Source organism: Papio anubis, chromosome 2, assembly GCF_008728515.1.
Source record: "Papio anubis isolate 15944 chromosome 2, Panubis1.0, whole genome shotgun sequence".
Taxonomy (NCBI): domain Eukaryota; kingdom Metazoa; phylum Chordata; class Mammalia; order Primates; family Cercopithecidae; genus Papio; species Papio anubis.
In genome coordinates this window covers 94,047,280-94,066,653 of record NC_044977.1, presented here as the reverse complement: position 1 = coordinate 94,066,653, position 19,374 = coordinate 94,047,280, and the positions used below count along the sequence as shown (strand labels likewise).

Below are 19,374 nucleotides of genomic sequence, written 5' to 3'. Positions count from 1 at the left end.
CAGAATGTCAGTGGTGGTTTGGGTTACATATTTCAGATTTGTCTTTTTTTCCTTCTTCACTGGGGGAAGAGGGTATTCTTTGTTTTATTCCTAGGATCAGGATTGGGGAAACAAGTTGTTTTCCTGTGGCGTTTCTCAAGGTTTCTCAAGGACCTTGCCCTCACCCCACCCCCATTTTAGAAAATAGGGCTGAGATTTAATATCTCTCTGTCACAGATGTGGCTATTGGAGAAAGACTAAGCCAAAAGAAAACCAGCACAGGTAAACACTTCACTAGAGGTTGGAGAAGCTGAGGTTTCTGGAAGACCAGATTTCTGGACCTCTTACTCCAAGGGAATAAAGGATAGGGGGAAGAGTTGGTGAAAGACCAAAAAAAAAAAAAAAAGCAAGCAATTTGCAATACACCTTACACGGGCAAGGTGGCTCACACCTGTAATCCCAGCACTTTGGGAGGCCGAGGTGGGCAGATTGCCTGAGGTTGGGAGTTTGAAACCAGCCTGGCCAACATGGTAAAATCCCGTCTCTACTAAAAATACAAAATTAGCCGGGCATGGTGGTACATGCCTGTAATCCCAGCTACTTGGCAGGAGAATCGCTTGAACCAGGGAGGCGGAGGTTGGGGTGAGCCGAGATCATGCCATTGCACGCCAGTCTGGGCAACAAGAGCGAAACTCCGTCTAAAAAAAAAAATACAGTGATGACAAGATAAACTCCGGGGTCAGTGGGTGCCAGGACAGGGCTCTCAGAACAGCTGGAAGCTGTAGTAGGGAAGATGGTCTCAGCAAGGACTTCCCAGAGCAAATGACATTTGGGCTGAGTCTCAAAGAAGCCAATTCAAGTGCTGTGTAAGAAGGACCAGCCAGGTCATAGAAAATGAAATACAAACACCCAATAACCACAGGACACAATGTAAATCCAAGCAACAATGAAATACTACTTTTCACATACTGTATTAGCAAAACTTAAGATGCTTGCTGCAGCCAGAGTTGGTAAGTACTTGGGAGATGAGCTCTCAATACCAACTCAAGGGAGAGGGAGGAGGGGCAGGCTTCTTGGAAAATAATTTGGAAGCATCCACCCTTTAACCAAGCAATTCCAGTGCTAGAAATTTGCAAGAGGAATATGCTTTCAAGCGTTTGGCAAGATATACGTACAAGGAAGTTCACCACAAAACGTGGAAACATGTCATGTCTATTCATTGATAAAATCATGTATAGTATGTCTACGTAGGAAGAAATATGATACAGCCCCATGGCTCACAGAAAAAAATGAAGTCCTCTCTTAAGCCCTTCTCCTTTCCTCTTATGCCATTTGTGTAACAATATGGCTCTAAAATGACTCGCTTGAGCACATCTTCCCCACTGAAATTGCAGATTTTTGAATGCAGGAATCTGTCCTTTTATGTCCCACACAGAGACCTGTGGCAAATACAGAATAGGTTTCCAGTTGGAATTTGTAAGTTTGCCAGTGAAAACAGAAAGTCATTAACTTGTTAATGAAGTGTGGCCAGGACACACTGGGTGGATAATGCTTCCGCAGGAGTGTAGCTCAGGTGTTAACAGAAGCTGCTGGGCGCTAAGCTTGACGAAATTAGAGGCCCTGACATTCCTCAGCTGGAGGGTACATATATACACAGAACTCCCCCACCTCCTCTGCCCTCTCCCATCTTCTGGCCTGCCTGGATGTTCAAGGAAACAATGACAGAGGTAAGACCTAAGAGCCCTATGATAAAAGGAGGCTTTTAACCTTGAAATACTGTCATTGTACTGCAGAAATGGCGTTCTTCTGTTAACTCTTTGGTTGGAATTTACTTCTATGTGTTCTCAACCATTTAAACAAGGTCGAATTGGCTTTTGATAGCTAAAACTGATCCCATTCTCCAAGTTTATTTTCTTCCTTGAATTTTAGGCAGACACAGGAAGTCCGTCCTTTGATTATGATGTATTTCATTTCACCATTCTTGTTTGGATGGTTTTAAGTCAAAGGCTTATTTGTGTGATTTTTAAACACAATTCTGCCCCAGTTTTTAATACACAGTGTCTCAAGGGCAGTACCAAGAAATGGTCAATACCAAGAGCATTGTTTTTTACTTTCTGTTCTCAGTGCCTTTAGTAAGGGATGAGATGGGCTGACTGTGATTGGGGAACCCCCATTGCACAGCACTTCCCAATCCTAGGCCTGACCTTTTGACACAAAGCACTCATTGGCCTGGAGGCTGGCCAGCAGCCCAGTTCCAACAGTGACCAAGCAGAGGTGACCAGTGGCCATCCTAGGGTAGTCATTCAATTTCCCCACCTGGAGGCAGCAACAACTTTTTGCAGTTAGTACAATTAGAATCAACAATTACTGTTCCTCCTCTCCAGCCTCACAGTGGGGTCACTTCTCACAGCTGTTTCTCCAGAGCCAAGCTCCAGTCTACAGGCAGCCCAGCAGTAGACATCAAATACCTGTTAAATAGCCCTTACATCTCCAGCCCAACAGCAAATATCTAACCTCTCTTAAACACCACAGCCCTTCCCTTCCCCTTCTCCCCACCCCCCATCCCAAAACCTGGCCCAGGCTCTGACTACCCTGGATCCACTTGGCTTCCTTTGCAGTCAGTACCTATGGGGAATGGGGATCTCTTCAGGGGGTTCTGGTCCTTAGAGAAGGGATTTTGTGTGGCTGAAAAGCTGGCGTCCTGGGATTCTGGTCCCATCAATGCCAACATCGCCAGACTGGAGACCTCAGTTACTTCCTCCGAAAATGCAGTGATTTCCAGGGGTCCTATTTAAGCTCTAAAAATTCCACAAGAGCTTTAGATAAGGAAATAGCAACGCAGGGGTGTGTTCTGTTGCCAGTTCTGCCACAGGCCTGCCCAGTCTCTGAAGACAAGACATTCAAATCCCCAAATAGAACTAGTTGTCTTGTCCACAAAGTGAGACTAATATTGTGGGCGCTACTTATCTACTTAGCACCTTGGACTGGTGAGGACTGTGGTGCACAAGCTACCTGACAAATGTACCGCACTGAGTAACACCTTTACACCTCCTTGCAGCTCCAGGGCTAGCCTTCTCCTTTGCAGAGCCCTCCCCCACCTCCGGCCTCCTAGAGCTTCAGGCCATGTTCCCCTGTCCCCTGTGAATCTCAGCATGGTACTTGAAGCGTTTCACCTGAAAAGACCACACAGGGAGGAGGCGAAGCACAGCAGGAATGAAATAGTCAACTGCCGTGGAGTTGGAAATGTTACTGCATCCCACCCTTGACTGGATGGGGCCTCACTCCCCCAGTACAAATTATTTTACGTTTGCTTCTCCCAAGATCATGTGTAGAAGTAAATAGCACCTCTTCCCAGCACCTGTGGATCCATGGCATCCACACAGGTAGGCACTGACGCTGAAATGGGCTCGGATGCCACCAATTCTTTCTGCCGAGGCCTAAATCCAATAAACAGAGATGGATGGAAACAACTATCTAATAAAAGCTTCACATTTGTGTGCCTGGCAATATTAAGTAACCGTCAGGTTTTCCTTTAGAAATTGGAATTAAATGCGATTTAGAAACTACTAACGACTTTGGGCGTATTTAGTAACATATTACCCGGAGGATTGAAATGTTAGGGGAGGCGACTCCGGCTCATAGACGCGCCTCTCCATCTGGGGCGTCTGGAGCTTCGTGGAGCCACTCAATAAACACGTTTACCCCTGCAAGCGGCACATTAGAGCCCGGGGGTAACTCCCGGTGTCGTGGGGCCAGGACGGCGAAGGGCTGCAAGAGGTCGCACTGTGGGCGCTGAAGGCTGAGATAAATTCCCGTGATTGGGGACTGAAACGGCCTCCCATGCCGGACTGCCGTGGTTCTAGAACTTTTTCCTGGAACAGGCCGGCACTCCCACTGCAGAGCCCCAGCGGCTGCGCCCCTGGCCGCCCCTCCCCTCTCCCGGGCACCTGGCGCCGGCTCCCGCGTCTTTCCAGGAATTCAGGTCCGCCTGGAATTTGCACTTCAAGTCTGGAGTCCCCAAGGAACCCCTCCTGAACCTGAACTTCTGTCTCAGTTTCAAGCTTCCTAGTCTTCCCCCGACACACACCTAGCTCCTCGGGCGGAGAGCACCCCTTTCTTGGCCACCCGGGTATCCCCCAGCAGGAGTACGGGGCTCAAGACTCCCGGAAAAACAAAGGTGGAAGCAAATTTCGGGAAATAAAACTTCCTGAAATAAAATATCAGACGCCTTGAGACCCATACATTTTCAGGTTTTCCTAATTAAAGCAATTACTTTCCACTACCCCTCCAACCTGGAGTCGACCAACTTGTGTTGGTCGGGAAGATCTGATCATTTTAGCCTGCAACTAATGAGAGAGATATTAGGACTAGTTAACCACAGTTTTACAAGACTCCTCTCCCTGCATGTGGGCCATTGTCATGCTGGTGGGCGTCCCGCCCACCTGAAGGGTCTCTCCGCCCCGACTGGGGTTTGTTGTTGAATAAGGAGAATCCCCGAAAAGGCTGAGTCTCCAGCTCAAGGTCTAAACTTTCAAGGCCGAAAGCCCTCCAGTTTCCCCTGGACATCTTGTTCCTGCTTCTGCTACGACCTTCTGGGGAACGCATATTTCTCATTTTCTTCTTAAATTGCCATTTTCGCTTTAGGAGATGAATGTTTTCCTTTGGCTGTTTTGGCAATGACTCTGAATTAAAGCGATCGATGCTAACGCCTTCTTTCCCCGCTAATTGCTAAAAGCTACGGACTGCAGGAAGATGGCCCGCTTCTCTTCCAGGTATGAGCTAATCTTGAATGTGAGCTTTTTTTGATTGCTAGAGATTGCCAGTTTAGGAAATAAATGTTCTACACCCGTCATTTGATTTTTCTCTTGCTTAAGCCTTAAAGTGCTGCCAACAGCACTGCTCTTTTTCCTGAAAGACCTGGAATTTCACACTGTTACTTCTAACGTTGCCGTTGACTTTTAACATTTTCCTGTTAATGTTAATTTTCATTTTACGTTAATGACTCTGTCTATGAAATATTGTTTCTTTATTCTTGTGTAAACAAAGGTCAATACTACAACCAAATTTAAAATCTTCTGAAAAGATTAAAGGTATAAGCAGATACGATACTTGCAAAACCATTAAGATAATAGCAAAAAAAAAAAAAAAAAACCCACATTTTTTACCTAAAAACCTTTTAAATGGTTAAAATAGTTTGGCCGGGCACGGTGGCTCACACCTGTAATCCCAACACTTTGGGAGGCCAAGGCGGGTGGATCACCTGAGGTCAGGAGTTTGAGACCAGCCTGGCCAACATGGTGAAACCCTATCTCTACTAAAAATACAAAAATTAGGATTACAGGTGTCAGACACCTGTAATCCCAGCTACTCCAGAGGCTGAGGCAGGAGAATCGCTTGAGGCAGAGGTTGCAGTGAGCTGAGATCGCACCATTGCACTCCAGCCTGGGTGAAAAAGCAAAACTCTATCTCAAAAAATAAAGTAGTTTGTAAAATGTGATTCATCAGTAACATGGGACGCAGCCATTTTTAAATCCTTGTATGAAAACTGTATGCAGGAGAAAAATATGTGAAATAAAAGATAAAAGACATATACCTACTTAAAATTAGGTACTTATGTGAGGACAGGGCCTAAGAAATAATAAAATATATTAAAAAGACTTGGATATTGGTGACTTTTTCAACATTTTTCTTTGTTACATGAATTGGCCATTAAAGAAAGAAAGGTGGCGCTCTACAATTTCTCTTGAGTGATCTGTGGTCTTGTCCTTGAGATGGGAGGACCCAGGTGTTAACTTGTAAGGCTTTATTTCCTTTGTTTTGCTAACTCATGTCTGACTTCCTCTTCCTAGTGTGATTTGGATCATGGCCATTTCTAAAGCCTTTGAACTGGGATTAGTTGCCGGTGAGAGACCTTTCGTTATTTTGATCACTCACAATTTTTATGTGGCCTGAAATACAGACTCCATGAACTGATTTTGTCCTTAAGGGCTCAGCCATCAGGAATTTGCACGTCCATCTCGGGGAGACCTGGCCTTCAGAGATGACAGCATTCGGCCCCAGGAGGAGCCTGCGATTCGGCCTCGGTCTTCCCAGCATGTGTCGCCCATGGGGATACAGAACAGTAAGAACTGCCTGGCTTCGATGCTTCTGCCCTGGCCCTTCATGTGTCTCCTGAGTATCTTTCCAACGCTCTTTCACCTAAAAGGGCACCTGGTTTTGGAACTGGGCAGGTGCTGGACTGCTTTTGGTTTTGGAAGTGAGACAGGGATTGTGTATTTTACTTCCCTAGAGCGCAGTTTTCCTCACCTGAGTCCACTTCACGCTGGGGAACCCCAGAACCACCACTGGCCTATGCATGAAAATGACTTCTGCTCAAAGGCGCAGTCTTATTCTGTGGGACAACACATTAGTGTTGCATTAACCTTCGCTTACAGGAATTGCCCTTGCACTTTTCCATCCCTACACCCTCAGTCATCTGTTCTTACCTTTCAGGTAAGGAGCTAAACAGAACCTGCTGCCTGAATGGGGGAACCTGCATGCTGGGGTCCTTTTGTGCCTGCCCCCCCTCCTTCTACGGACGAAACTGTGAGCACGATGTGCGCAAAGAGTAAGCCATTCAGAGGGGAGGGGAGCCGTGGAGAGGAGAGGGAAAGGGAAGTAGAAATTTCAGACCCATGGCTATTGCCTTACCTGTTCATTCTCAGGAACTGTGGGTCTGTGCCCCATGACACCTGGCTGCCCAAGAAGTGTTCCCTGTGTAAATGCTGGCACGGCCAGCTCCGCTGCTTTCCTCAGGCATTTCTACCTGGCTGTGGTAAGCTGAGGTTCTCCTCTTTCTTTTGCCCTTTGAAGTTGCCTTGGGGGGTGCTTAGTTAGCAGGCTCTCCTTGTACCTCTTGGCTTGCTAGAGCCTAGCAACCAAAGTTCTGCTTATAAAAGCATCACAGACTCTTGATGAGATAGTTGCCTTGGCTTCTTTGATATGTATTTCCTCGGAAACCTGGCTAGTCCTGCTGCCTTTCAGATGGAGATGTATTTCAAGTTCTATTTGACATTTTATGGTCTGAACTTCTATTGAGGAAAACAAACAAGTCTTGGTCTCTTGTTTAACCAGGAGATGTTCTCTGGTGTTCCTTTCCTTTGGGCAGGAGGACCCAAACCAGGATGGGCAGCTCATTTGGAGTCCACCCCAACAGCAAATTCTATCAGAGGCTTGGCCCCTTGCTAGTCCTTTAGGAACTTCCAGGGTCCTAAAAGTCCCTGGTAACCCTCTCCCCATACCTTACCATGACTGGTCGCAGAACCCTTTCACCTTATTGATTTTTACTAATTTGAGGAAAACAATGAAAAGAAGGGCAGCACCTGGAGAGAAAAAGAGGCGATGGTCCTCTCTCCACCCCAGCCTGAGCCAGGTTTCTAGGGCCCCCCAAGTTCAGAGACCTATAATAGTTTTGGGCTTGGAGATGTTAGAAATGGAAAATATTCAAGTCCAGGAAGTAAATGAAAGCAAACATTTCACTGAGAACAGGAAGGAATTCCCCAATCCAGACAGGGATTGTGTCTTTGCCATTTGTATCCTGGGTGTCAGACTCAGGATAGGTGTTTGATAAGTGCAGGTTGAATGATTGGATATGTAGGGACCATGTTCTCTTCCCGGAACATGGGACCCATCAGAACCTAATCAGGTTCTGCTCATCCCTGCAAGTGAAGGCATCACCACTGGGCTAGGTTCCAATGTGAGTGTTCTGAGAAGAGCAGGTTCACAGTAGGCATGTAGATATGCCACGTTTGTGGGCAGCAGGATGAACTGCCAGAGAGCTTTCCTTTAATGATCAAGCATCCCTACCTTCCAGATGGCCTTATGATGGATGAGCACCTTGTGGCTTCCAGGACTCCAGAACTACCACCGTCTGCACGTACCGCTTTTATGCTAGCTGGCATCTGCCTTTCTATACAAAGTTACTATTAATCGACATTGACCTATTTCCAGAAATATAATTTTAGATATCATGCAAATTTCATGACCAGTAAAGGCGGCTGCTACAATGTCCTAACTGAAAGATGATCATTTGTTAGTTGCCTTAAAATAATGAATACATTTCCAAAATGGTCTCTAACATTTCCTTACAGAACTGACTACTTCTTACCTCTTTGCCCTGCCCTCTCCCAAAAAACTACTTCTTTTTTCAAAAGAAAGTCAGCCGTATCTGCCAGGCGCGGTGGCTCACGCCTGTAATCCCAGCACTTTGGGAGGCTAAGGTGGGCAGATCACACACAAGGTCAGGAGATAGAGACCATCCTGACTGACACTGTGAAACCCTGTCTCTACTAAAAATACAAAAAATTAGCCAGGCATGGTGGCGGGCACCTGTAGTCCCAGGTACTCGGGAGACTGAGGCAGGAGAATGGTGTGAACCTGGGAGGCGGAGCTTGCAGTGCGCCAAGATCACGCCACTGCACTCCAGCCTGGGCGACAGAGCGAGACTCCGTCTCAAAAAAAAAAAAGGAAAAAAGTCAGCAATATCTCCATTGTGCCCAAGTCCAGTGGTTCTTTTTTTTGAGATGGAGTCTCACTCTGTCACCCAGGCTGGAGTGCAATGGCGCAATCTCAGTTCACTGCAATCTCTGCATCCCAGGTTCAAGCAATTCTCCTGCCTCAGCCTCCCAAGTAGCTGGGATTACAGGCATGGGCCACCATGCCCGGCTAATTTTTTTGTATTTTTAATAGAGACGGGGTTTCAACGTATTGGCCAGGCTGGTCTCAAACTTCTGACCTTGTGATCCACCTGCCTAAGCCTCTCAAAGTGCTGGGATTACACACGTGAGCAACCACGCAAGGCCTGGTGTTTCTTGATACATGTAATTCTACCAAGGTCTTCTTAATATGTTCTTTTAAATGATTGAATTATATCTTCAGATTATTAAAGACTAATTCTAATGTGGACCTTAGGATACAGTTTTGAGTAGAGTTGATCAAAATCAATTAAAATAGTCTCTCTAGAAGGAAAGAAAGCCTCTTTAAGGGGAGGAACCAGAGTGCTGAAGGAATGGAAGTCTGTCTGTGTGTGTGCAGGGAGACTGGGTAGGAACGAGGAAGCAAAGAGAAGAGAGAGGTTGGAAAACGTAAAATGGGTTACTTGATTGGTGATTAGGTGGGTGTAGAGAAGCAAGTAAAAAGGCTAAATGAAAGGGCAAGTTTCCATCATCTACAGAAAGCTATATAAGACAAGGACTCCCGTTTTTTTCCCCAAAGGCATTGTAAAAAGAATGAAGTCTCCTTAGAAAAAAAATTATACCTCAATGTCCCCAAAAACATTGCTTAATAAATTATGTTTCCTCCAAGCTGTGCAATTCTTTTAACTATTGTAGAAGAGAAAATGTTCACAGTATATTTAGTTGTAAACCAAGTGATCAAACTACATATTGTAAAACCCATTTTTAAAATACATTGTATATATGTGTATGCGCAGTAAAAATGGAAACTATATTGACCTAAATGTGAACTGGTTCTTTCTAGATGATGAGGTGCTTTATGGTGGTAGGTTTTTGCTCTCTGTGCCCTTCTGCATTTTCCAAAGTACCATGGTGGGGATGTGTTGTATCTGTTTTCCAGGGTCCTAAAAGTCCCTGGCAACCCCCTCCCCGTCCCCCACCACGACTGGTCACAGAACCCTTTCACCTTATTGATTTTTACTGATTTTTTTACTGATTTCATATGGAATATGGCAACTATATCTGGCTCAAAACTGAGGAAACCAGAAGAGCCGAGTCCCAGGTGAGTGCTCAGTTCTGTTTCTGGCTTTGACGTGTGTGTTCTTCTGTGAAGGACAAGATTTCCTTCTATTATTTAGGTACCACTTGGTCCATAATTTGTATTTTTCCTAATTAATTCGCTGCAAATGCAAACTTCCAAATAGGTGAAATTTTTTACAGTGTCCAGTGGAAAGAAAGTGAAATGGGATAAGCAGGAAGCAGTGAGGTGTACCAGAAAGCACAAAATCAGGAGGTGGACAGGCTGGGTTTGGAAGGTGGTCTGGCCACTTACTGACAGTTGGACCCAGCTGCCTGATCTGAATCTGGATTAGTGCCTACATCACAGTATTAGAACTAAGTGACATAAAATAGTTAAATAGTTAAAACATTTATACAAAATAGGTTCTCAATAAATGTCATATTTTCTTCTCTTTTTACCTGCATATTTACCACAGAGGATTTTAAAACATTTCTGGGGCCAGAAATATAATTTTTTTTTTTCTGAGACAGGGTTTCATGCTGTCCCCCAGGCTGGACTGCAGTGGTGCATTCACAGCAGCTCACTGCAGCCTTGACCGCCTGAGCTCAAGCGCTTCTGCCACCTCAGTCTCCCAAGTAGCTGGGACCACAGGAGCACACCACCATGACCAGCTAATTTTGCTTATTTTTTATAGAGATGGGTTCTTGATTTAAGCCACATCATCTGCTAATTTTTTTCTTTATATCAACTTATTTTTATTGTGGTAAAATATACATAACATTTACCATTTTAACCATTTGTAAGTTCAGTAGCATTTAAGTACATTTGTATTGTTGTGCAACTGTCACCACCATCTATTTCCAAAACTTTTTCATCATCCTAAGCTGAAATTCTACCTATTAAACATTAACTTCCCCTTTGCCCTTCCCCAGGACCCTGGTAACCACTCTTAACTTTGTCTCTGAATTTGACTGTTCTGGATACCTCCAGTAGGGGGAGTTGTACGCCATTTGTCCTTTTGTGGCTGGCTTATTTCACTCAGCATGGTGTCTTCAAGGTTCATCCACGTTGCAGCGTGTGTCAAACTTTTTTTTTTTTTGATGCTGAATATATTTCATTGTATGTGTGTACCACATTCATCCATTGATGGACATTTAAGTTGTTTCCACCTTTGATTACTGTGAATCATGCTACTGTGAACACTGGTGTACAAATACCTGTTTTGAGTCCCTGCTTTCTTTTGTGTACATACTCAGAAGTGGAATTGCTGAATAATATGGTAATACCAAGTCTCAATTTTGTGACATTTTGCATTCCCACCAGCAATGCACAAGGGTTCTAGTTTCTCTACATCCTTGCCTGGCACCTGCTTTGTTTTGTTTTGTTTTGTTTTCATATTAGTTATCCTGATGAGTGTGAAGTGGTATCTCATTATGGTTTGGATTTGCATCTCCCTAATTATTAGAGATGAGGATTTTTTTTCATGTACTTAGTGGCTATCAACTCATTTTTAAAAATGCTTTCTACTTGGCCAAAGGAATAGCATTTGTGAAGTCCCAGATAATTTACACAAGTCTTGAAATTAAAAAATAGTAATGTTCACCTGCAAGCCATCTAAAATTATGAAGCAGAGGTACATGTTGGAAAATGGTTCTCTGGGGGGATACGCGAGACTCTAGATTCTACCTTCAGCTGGCCTACAGAGTCCTGAAAGTACTGGTCCCCTTGTGGGACCCATAGACATGCGTGGGTCCACGTTCTGGGGGTGGAGGGCATTCCCTGTGGGTGGACTCCCCCTGGTTCATTCAAAACACTGGTGCTGGTTTTTTAGTTTTTGGTTTTTCTTTTTTTGTTTTTGTTTTTTTTTTTTGACAGAGTCTCACTCGGTTGCACAGGCTGGAGTGCAGTGGTGCGATCTTGGCTCACTGCAAGCTCCACCTCCTGGGTTCACGCCATTCTCCCGCCTCAGTCTCCCAAGTAGCTGGGACTACAGGCACCTGCCACCACACCTGGCTAATATTTGTATTTTTAGTAGAGATGGAGTTTCACCATATTAGCCAGGCTGCTCTCAAACTCCTGACCTCAAGTGATCCGCCTACCTCAGCCTCCCAAAGTGCTGTGATTACAGCCATGAGCCACCATGCCCAGCCAATGGTGCTGTTTTAAAGGCCTGACATCAGAGAATGGTTTACTTATAAGAGCTCAGCCTCCACCATGGAATATTACATCACCTTTAAAAAATCATCTTTAGAAAGGATTTTTAATGCTCTGGAGAAATACTGAAGATACTATGTCAGGTGTTAAAGGGAGAATATAGTATGGTCTCAACTAGAATTCTTAAAAGGTAGGAAACATAAAAATATTAAAGCAGTCAGTTCTGAATAGGATAATTATGGGTAATTTTACATTTTATTTTTTTAAACTAAATAGCATGTAATTAATTTCATAATTGGGGAGTTAAGTTTTTGTAAATAAAGGCAAAACTTAGTATGAATTTGTGAGGTTACAAATAATCCAAGTAAAGTTCATGGGTGCTTTCATGGGCAAAGGAGGAGTCATCCTGGGACAACTATGAAATGATAAGGGGAAAAAACCTTCGAGATGAGTGGCTAGATGCAGAATACATGTTTCTATTTCAATGAAAATTATGACAGGGTTGTACTATGGTGACATCAGTAAATAAAAGAAAATTAGAGGCCAAGCATGGTGGCTCACGCCTGTAATCCCAGCACTTTGGGAAAAGGCTGAGATGGATGGATCACTTGAGGTCAGGAGTGTTGAGACCAGCCTGGCCAACATAGTGAAACCCCATCTCCACTAAAAAAGGATACAAAAATTAGCTGAGTATGGTGATGTGCGCCTGTAATCCCAGCCACTCGGGAGGCTGAAGCAGGAGAATCACTTTGAACCTGGGAGGCAGAGGTTGCAGTGAGCCGAGATCCCACCCCTGCACTCCAGCCTGGGCCACAGAGCAAGACTTCATCTCAAAAAATAAAATAAAATAAGAGAAAATTAGAGGAAACGCAACGCTGGTAGAAGCAGCTGCTTTGGAATGTGTCTGAGATGACACATATTTTGTATGCCATATGTATTATATGTTGTATTCTTGAAATAAAGTAAACTACAGAAAAGAGTATTAAGAGAATCATAAGGAAGAGAAAATATATTTACTATCCATACAGTGGAAGTGGGTCATCATAAAGGTCTTCATCCTCATCGTCTTTCCGAAGAGACTCGTGTCCCAGAGGGGTTTCTTGAGCGCCCTGGGCACAGCCCTTGCCAGCCAGGGAGAGGTGACACCGATGCTGCAGTCAGTAGACACCTCACCTGCATTGCTGGGTGCGATGGGGAGCTCTGGAGCCATGGGGAGTTCTGGAGCTGGGGTGGTCCTTCAGAGTTGTCCCCAGCTGAAGCAAGAAGTCAGGTCTTTCTAACCCCGGCATCAATTGGTCATGGAGCACAAGCTGCCCCCGGGAGGGCGCGTGGCCTTGGGTAAGTGGACTCCTTTGAGATGAGGACAGTTCACACCCAACACCTCCAGCCTCTGGGGAAAGGTGGATCTCATCACAGTCCACTGCTCATGCTGCTGGTTCCATTTCCTTCGGGATTCTGAATGGTCGGCTTTCCTGGGTGAACTTTAACAGAAGATTGGTGGGTAGACTACAGTCCCCTCTCCTGCAGCTGATCTCACAGCACAATAGAGAACTGAGGTTCATCTCCCTCCTATACCCATTCTGCCTCCCCTTGCCCTGAGCTAGCGTCTCTGCTGTTGTATGCGGATTGCCTGGTGGGGGTGACCAAACCTTCATCCCTAGAGGGTCTAAACCCCTGATCCTCATGCCCTTCTCAAGCTCAAATTGGGCAGGGGTACCAAAATATGCCCCTGTGGATCACCTGAGCTGAACCTTTGTACCCCTACAGCATTAGAATCTTCCCTGGGAGGAAGCACCTCCTTGGCCTCAGCAGTTCCTATCAGTCAAGGGTGAGTCCCAGTGGGAGACACTAAGCCAGGAGCAGCCAATATGCTCTAATCCACCCCCAGGGAGTGCCCCCACGGCGTTCTCACATGTACACTGCCTGGGCCATGCTGCTTCAATAACAGTGAATATTCAGCTTCTCTGATCACAACTTCTGTGCTCCACAGTTATTCTTCCACCTCACAGCTGACCCCTGAGCAACACAGGGATTAGCTGAACTGACCCCTCACTTAGTTGAAAGTCCATGTATAACTTTGGATTCCCCCAAAACTTAACTGCTAATAGCCTACTGTTAACTAGAAGCCTTACCAATAACATAGTCAATTAACACATATTTTGTATGCCATGTGTATTATATATTATGTTCTTGAAATAAACTACAGAAAAGAGTATTAAGAAAATCGTAAGGAAGAGAAAATATGTTTACTATTGATACAGTGGAAGTGGCTCATCATAAAGGTCTTCATCCTCATCGTCTTCATGTTGAGTAGGCCAAGGAGGAGAAGGAAGAGGAGGGGCTGGCCTTGCTGTCTCAGGGGTGCTGGAGATGAAAGAAAATTCGTATGTAAGTGGATTCGTGCCGTTCAAACATACGTTGTTCAAGGGTCAACTGTGAATTATTTTATGAAACTATATGTGCCATTTCACACGTCACCTCAGGACTTAGCTGTTGCAATAATCATGCAACAGTTAATGTTTAACCACTTCTTTCTTAGCTTAGACCTTAATCAAGGGCCATGCATTACTCCCATTTGTCAACATTCTCTGGTAGGGCTCCTCTCTGGCCTCAGCAAAGTCTTAAAACAACAAAAAAACAAAACAAGAAAAACAGGTTGCGTGGGGAGAACCCAGGGAGTCTGACTATTCACACTTTTCTGCAAGAACATCTCCCATCTGTAGTGCCCCCAGAGCATGGGTGACAGTCCATGTCTGTCCCCTCTATAAATGGGGGAGCAGGGACACGATCACTCCAAACTCTACCAGCCAGTGGGGAGTTTCCAGGTGCCTTATATGAGCAAACAGGAAGAATGCAGTTACCTGTGAGCTCACTGTTTTGTCTTGGAGCTATTGTTTTGTAAAACCTTCACTTTTAAACATTTCTACAGCTGACAAAACCAGTTGGCTCTACATTGATTCTACCAACATTGGAGAGTAGTCAATTGTGCAGATTTTGTCAACTATGCATGTGCACTCCTTGATTAAAAAGAGACTACCAAATTTCATTAAAGGGGCCAGCAGGAGGAATGGAGGGGAGGCCCTGGGGAAGGCAGCACTAGAGCCAAGGGCAGGGCTCAGCAGCTCAGGGATGAACCCTCTATGACTCTTTGCTAAGGAAAGGAAAGAGCTAAGGGTCAGCCCTGATGAGCACCTAAGGACCAGACAGAGGAAGGAGGCACAACCCGTGAGAAGACTTGAAGATAGAGGAAGCTTTACCAACCTGGCAAGTGTGGTTGAGAATTCAGGAACTAACGGATTTGAACCCCCATTTAATCACAGGCAGCCCACAACACACAATGGGAAAGCATCCTGGGCTGCTACTGGCACCCCAGGGCTGACAACCTCACAGGCTGTTCAAGGAGCACAGCAAAGGCAGCCCACATTTTAAAAACTGGCATGGATGTCAATAGGCCTTACAAAGTAGTTATGAGCCTTAAAATGTAGTGCTGAGATTGCAGCTCCAACTCAGATGGACAGAGCAGCATGCAGAGGCTCACATTGTGAATTTTAGCTCCAGAACGAGTGCAAAAACAAACCGGCAATCCCGAGAGGACCCACAGACCCTCTCAAGGAAGTGGACTGCTCCGGCAGGACCTGGGAGACACCCCAAATACTGTGCTGGTATCCATGGCTGAGATCTGTGCAGACAACCCCCAGTATCAGCCACAGCCTGGTAGACTTGCTGGGTTGCTAGACCCAGAAGAGAGATAACAATCACTGCATCTTGGCTCTCAGAAAGCCACATCCATATTAAAAGGGGGAGAGTACTACATCAAGGAAACACCCCATGGGACAAAGGGTCTGAACAACAGGCTTCAGCCCTAGACCTTCCCTCTGACAGAGCCTATCCAAATGAGAAGGAACCAGAAAACCAACTCTGGTCATGTGACAAAACAGGCTCTTTAGCAACCCTAAAAAATCATACTAGCTCACCAGCAATGGATCCAAATCAAAAAGAAATCCCTGATTTACCTGAAAAAGAATTCATGATGTTTGTTATCAAGCAAATCAGGGAGGCACCAGAAAAAGGTGAAGCCCAATGCAAGAAAATCCAAAAAGGATACAAGAAGTAAAGGGAGAAATATTCAAGGAAATAGATAGCACAAAGAAAAAACAATCAAAACTTCAGGAAACATTAGATGTAGAAATGCAAAATGCTCTGAAATTCTCAGCAACAGAATTGAACAAGTGGAAGAAGGAAATTCAGAGCTCAAAGACAAGGTCTTCAAATTAACCCAATCCAACACAGACAAAAACAAACAAACAAACAAACAAAAAACAGGAAAATATGAACAAAGCCTCCAAGAAGTCTGAGATTATGTTAAATGACCAAACCTAAGAATAATCGGTGTCCCTGAGGAAGAAGAAAAATCTAAAAGTTTGAAAAACATATTTGGGGAGAATAATTGAGGAAAACTTCCCGGCCTTACTAGAGATTGCACATCCAAATACAAGAAACACAAAGAACACTTGGGAAATTCATCACAAAAAGCTCCTCGCCTAGGCACATTGTCATTAGGTTATCCAAAGTTAAGACGAAGGAAAGAATCTTAAGAGCTGTCAGACAGAAGCACCAGGTAACCTATAAAGGAAAACCTATCAGATTAACAGCAGATTTCTCAGGAGAAATCCTGCAAGCTAGAAAAGATTGGGGCCCTTTCTTCAGCCTCTTCAAACAAAACAATTATCAGCCAAGCATTTTGTATCCAGCAAAACTAAGTACATATATGAAGGAAAGATACAGTCTTTTTCAAACAAACAAATGCTGAGAGAATTTGCCACTACCAAGTCACCACTACAAGAACTGTTAAAAATGAGCTCTAAATCTTGAAACAAATCCTGGAAACACATCAAAACAAAACCTCTGTAAAGCATAAATCACACAGGACCTATAAAACAAACATACAATTTATAAAGCAAAAACAAAAAACAAAAAAACCAAGGCACAAAGGCAACAAATAGCACAATGAACAGAATAGTACCTCACATCTCAATACTAACATTGAATGTAAATGGCCTAAATGCTCCTCTTAAAAGATACAGAACTGGAGAATGGATAAAAAAAATCACCGACCAACTATCTGCTGCTTTCAGGAGACTCACCTAGCACATAAGGACTCACATAAACTTAAAGGGATGGAAAAAGACATTTCGTGCAAATGGACGCCAAAAGCAAGCAGGGGTAGCTATTCTTCTATCAGACAAAACAAACTTTAAAGCAACAGCAGTTAAAACAAAGAGAGTCATTATATAATGGTAAAAGGCCTTGTCCAACAGGAAAATATCACAATCCTAAATATATATGCACCTAACACTGGAGAACCCCAATTTATAAAACAATTACTAAAAGACCTAGGAAATGAGATAGACAGCAACACAATAATAGCAGGGGACTTCAGTACTCCACTGACAGCACTAGACAGGTCATCAAGACAGAAACTCAACAAAGAAACAATGGATTTCAACTATACTTTGGAACAAATGGACTTAGCAGATATATACAGAACATTTCATCCAACAACTGCAGAATACACATTCTATTCAACAGCATATGGAACTTTCTCTAAGATACACCATATGATAGGCCACAAAATGAGTCTCAATAAATTTAAGAAAATTGAAATTATGTCAAGCACTCTCTCAGACCACAGTAGAATAAAACTGGAAATAACTCCAAAAGGAAACTTCAAAACCATGGAAATATATGGAAATTAAGTAACCTGCTCCTGAATGATCATTGGGTCAAAAAGGAAAGCAAGATGGAAATTTAAAATTTCTTTGAACTGAACAACAATTATGACACAACCTACCAAAACCTCTGAGATACAGCAAAGGCCGTGCTAAGAGGAAAGTTCATAGCCCTAAATGCCTGCATCAAAAAGACTGAAAGACCACAAACTGACATCTAAGGTCACACCTCAAGGAACTAGAGAAATAAGAACAAACCAAACCCAAACCCAGCAGAATAAATGAAATAACCAAGATCAGAGCAGAACTAAATGAAATTGAAACAACAACAAAAAAAAAAACCCACAAAAGATAAATGAAACAAAAAGCTGGGTTTTTTTGTTTGTTTGTTTGTTTGTTTGTTTTTTGAGATGGAGTCTCACTCTGTCACCCAGGCTGGAGTGCAGTGGCCAGATCTCAGCTCACTGCAAGCTCCGCCTCCCGGGTTTATGCCATTCTCCTGCCTCAGCCTCCCAAGTAGCTGGGACTACAGGCGCCCGCCAACTCGCCCGGCTAGTTTTTTTTTTGTATTTTTTAGTAGAGACGGGGTTTCATCGTGTTAGCCAGGATGGTCTCGATCTCCTGACCTCGTGATCCGCCTGTCTCGGCCTCCCAAAGTGCTGGGATTACAGGCTTGAGCCACCGCGTCCGGCCAAAAAAAAAGCTGGTTTTTTTAAAAGATAAAATTGATAGACCGTTAGCAAGATTAACCAAAAAAAGAAGAGAGAAATTTCAAATAACCTCATTAAGAAATGAAAAGGGAGATATTACAACTGGCACCACTGAAATACAAAAGATCATTCAAGGCTACTGTGAACACCTCTACATACATAAATTAGAAAACCTAGAAGAGATGGATAAATTCCTGGAAAAAGGCAACCCTTCTGGCTTATATCATGAAGAATTAGATACCCTGAACAGACCAATAACAAGCAGCGAGATTGAAATGGTAATTTAAAAATTACCAACAATAAAAAGTCCAGGACCAGATGGATTCGCAGCAGAATTCTACCACACATTTAAAGAAGAATTGGTACTAATCTTACTAATCTTTTTGATACTATTCCACAAGGTAAAGAAAGAAGGAGCCCTCCCTAATTTATTCTATGAAGCCATCATGACCCTAATACCAAAACCAGGAAAGGACATAACCAAAAAAGAAAACTACAGACCGATATCCCTGATGAACATAGATGCTAACATCCTTAACACAATATTAGCTAACCGAATCCAACAACATGTCAAAAAGGTAATCCACCATGATCAAGTGGGTTTCATACCAGGGATGCAGGGGTGGTTTAACATATGCACGTCAATAAATGTGATACACGACATAAACAGGATTTTTAAAAAATCAGTGATCTCCTCCATATATGAAGAAAAAGCATTAGAAAAAACCCAGCCTCTCTTTATGATTAAAACTCTCAGCCGGGCACAATGGCTCACGCCTGTAATCCCAGCACTTTGGGAGGCCAAGGAAGGTGGATCACCTGAGGTCAGGAGTTCGAGACCAGCCTCAACATGGAGAAACCTTGTCTCTACTAAAAATACAAAATTAGCCGGGCATGGTGGTGCATGCCTGTAATCCCAGCTACTCGGAAGGCTGAGGCAGGAGAATTGCTTGAACCTGGGAGGCAGAGGTTGTGGTGAGCCGAGATCACACCATTGCACTCTAGCCTGGGCAACAAGAGTGAAACTCCGTCTCAAAAAAAAAAAAAAAAAAAAAAAAACTCAGCAAAAT

At 43.9% G+C, this 19,374-nt stretch overlaps 1 protein-coding gene across 1 annotated transcript; it reads left to right on the top strand.

Annotated features, from left to right (window-relative positions):
• Window positions 1-4,327: 4,327 nt before the first annotated feature.
• Window positions 4,328-8,248, top strand: TDGF1 (teratocarcinoma-derived growth factor 1). The gene is made up of 6 exons (XM_021934476.2): window positions 4,328-4,751; window positions 5,829-5,881; window positions 5,966-6,100; window positions 6,472-6,586; window positions 6,684-6,793; window positions 7,832-8,248. The coding sequence occupies exons 1-6, from the start codon at window positions 4,732-4,734 to the stop codon at window positions 7,945-7,947; spliced, it is 549 nt and encodes a 182-aa protein (XP_021790168.1). The 5' UTR covers window positions 4,328-4,731; the 3' UTR covers window positions 7,948-8,248.
• Window positions 8,249-19,374: the final 11,126 nt, after the last annotated feature.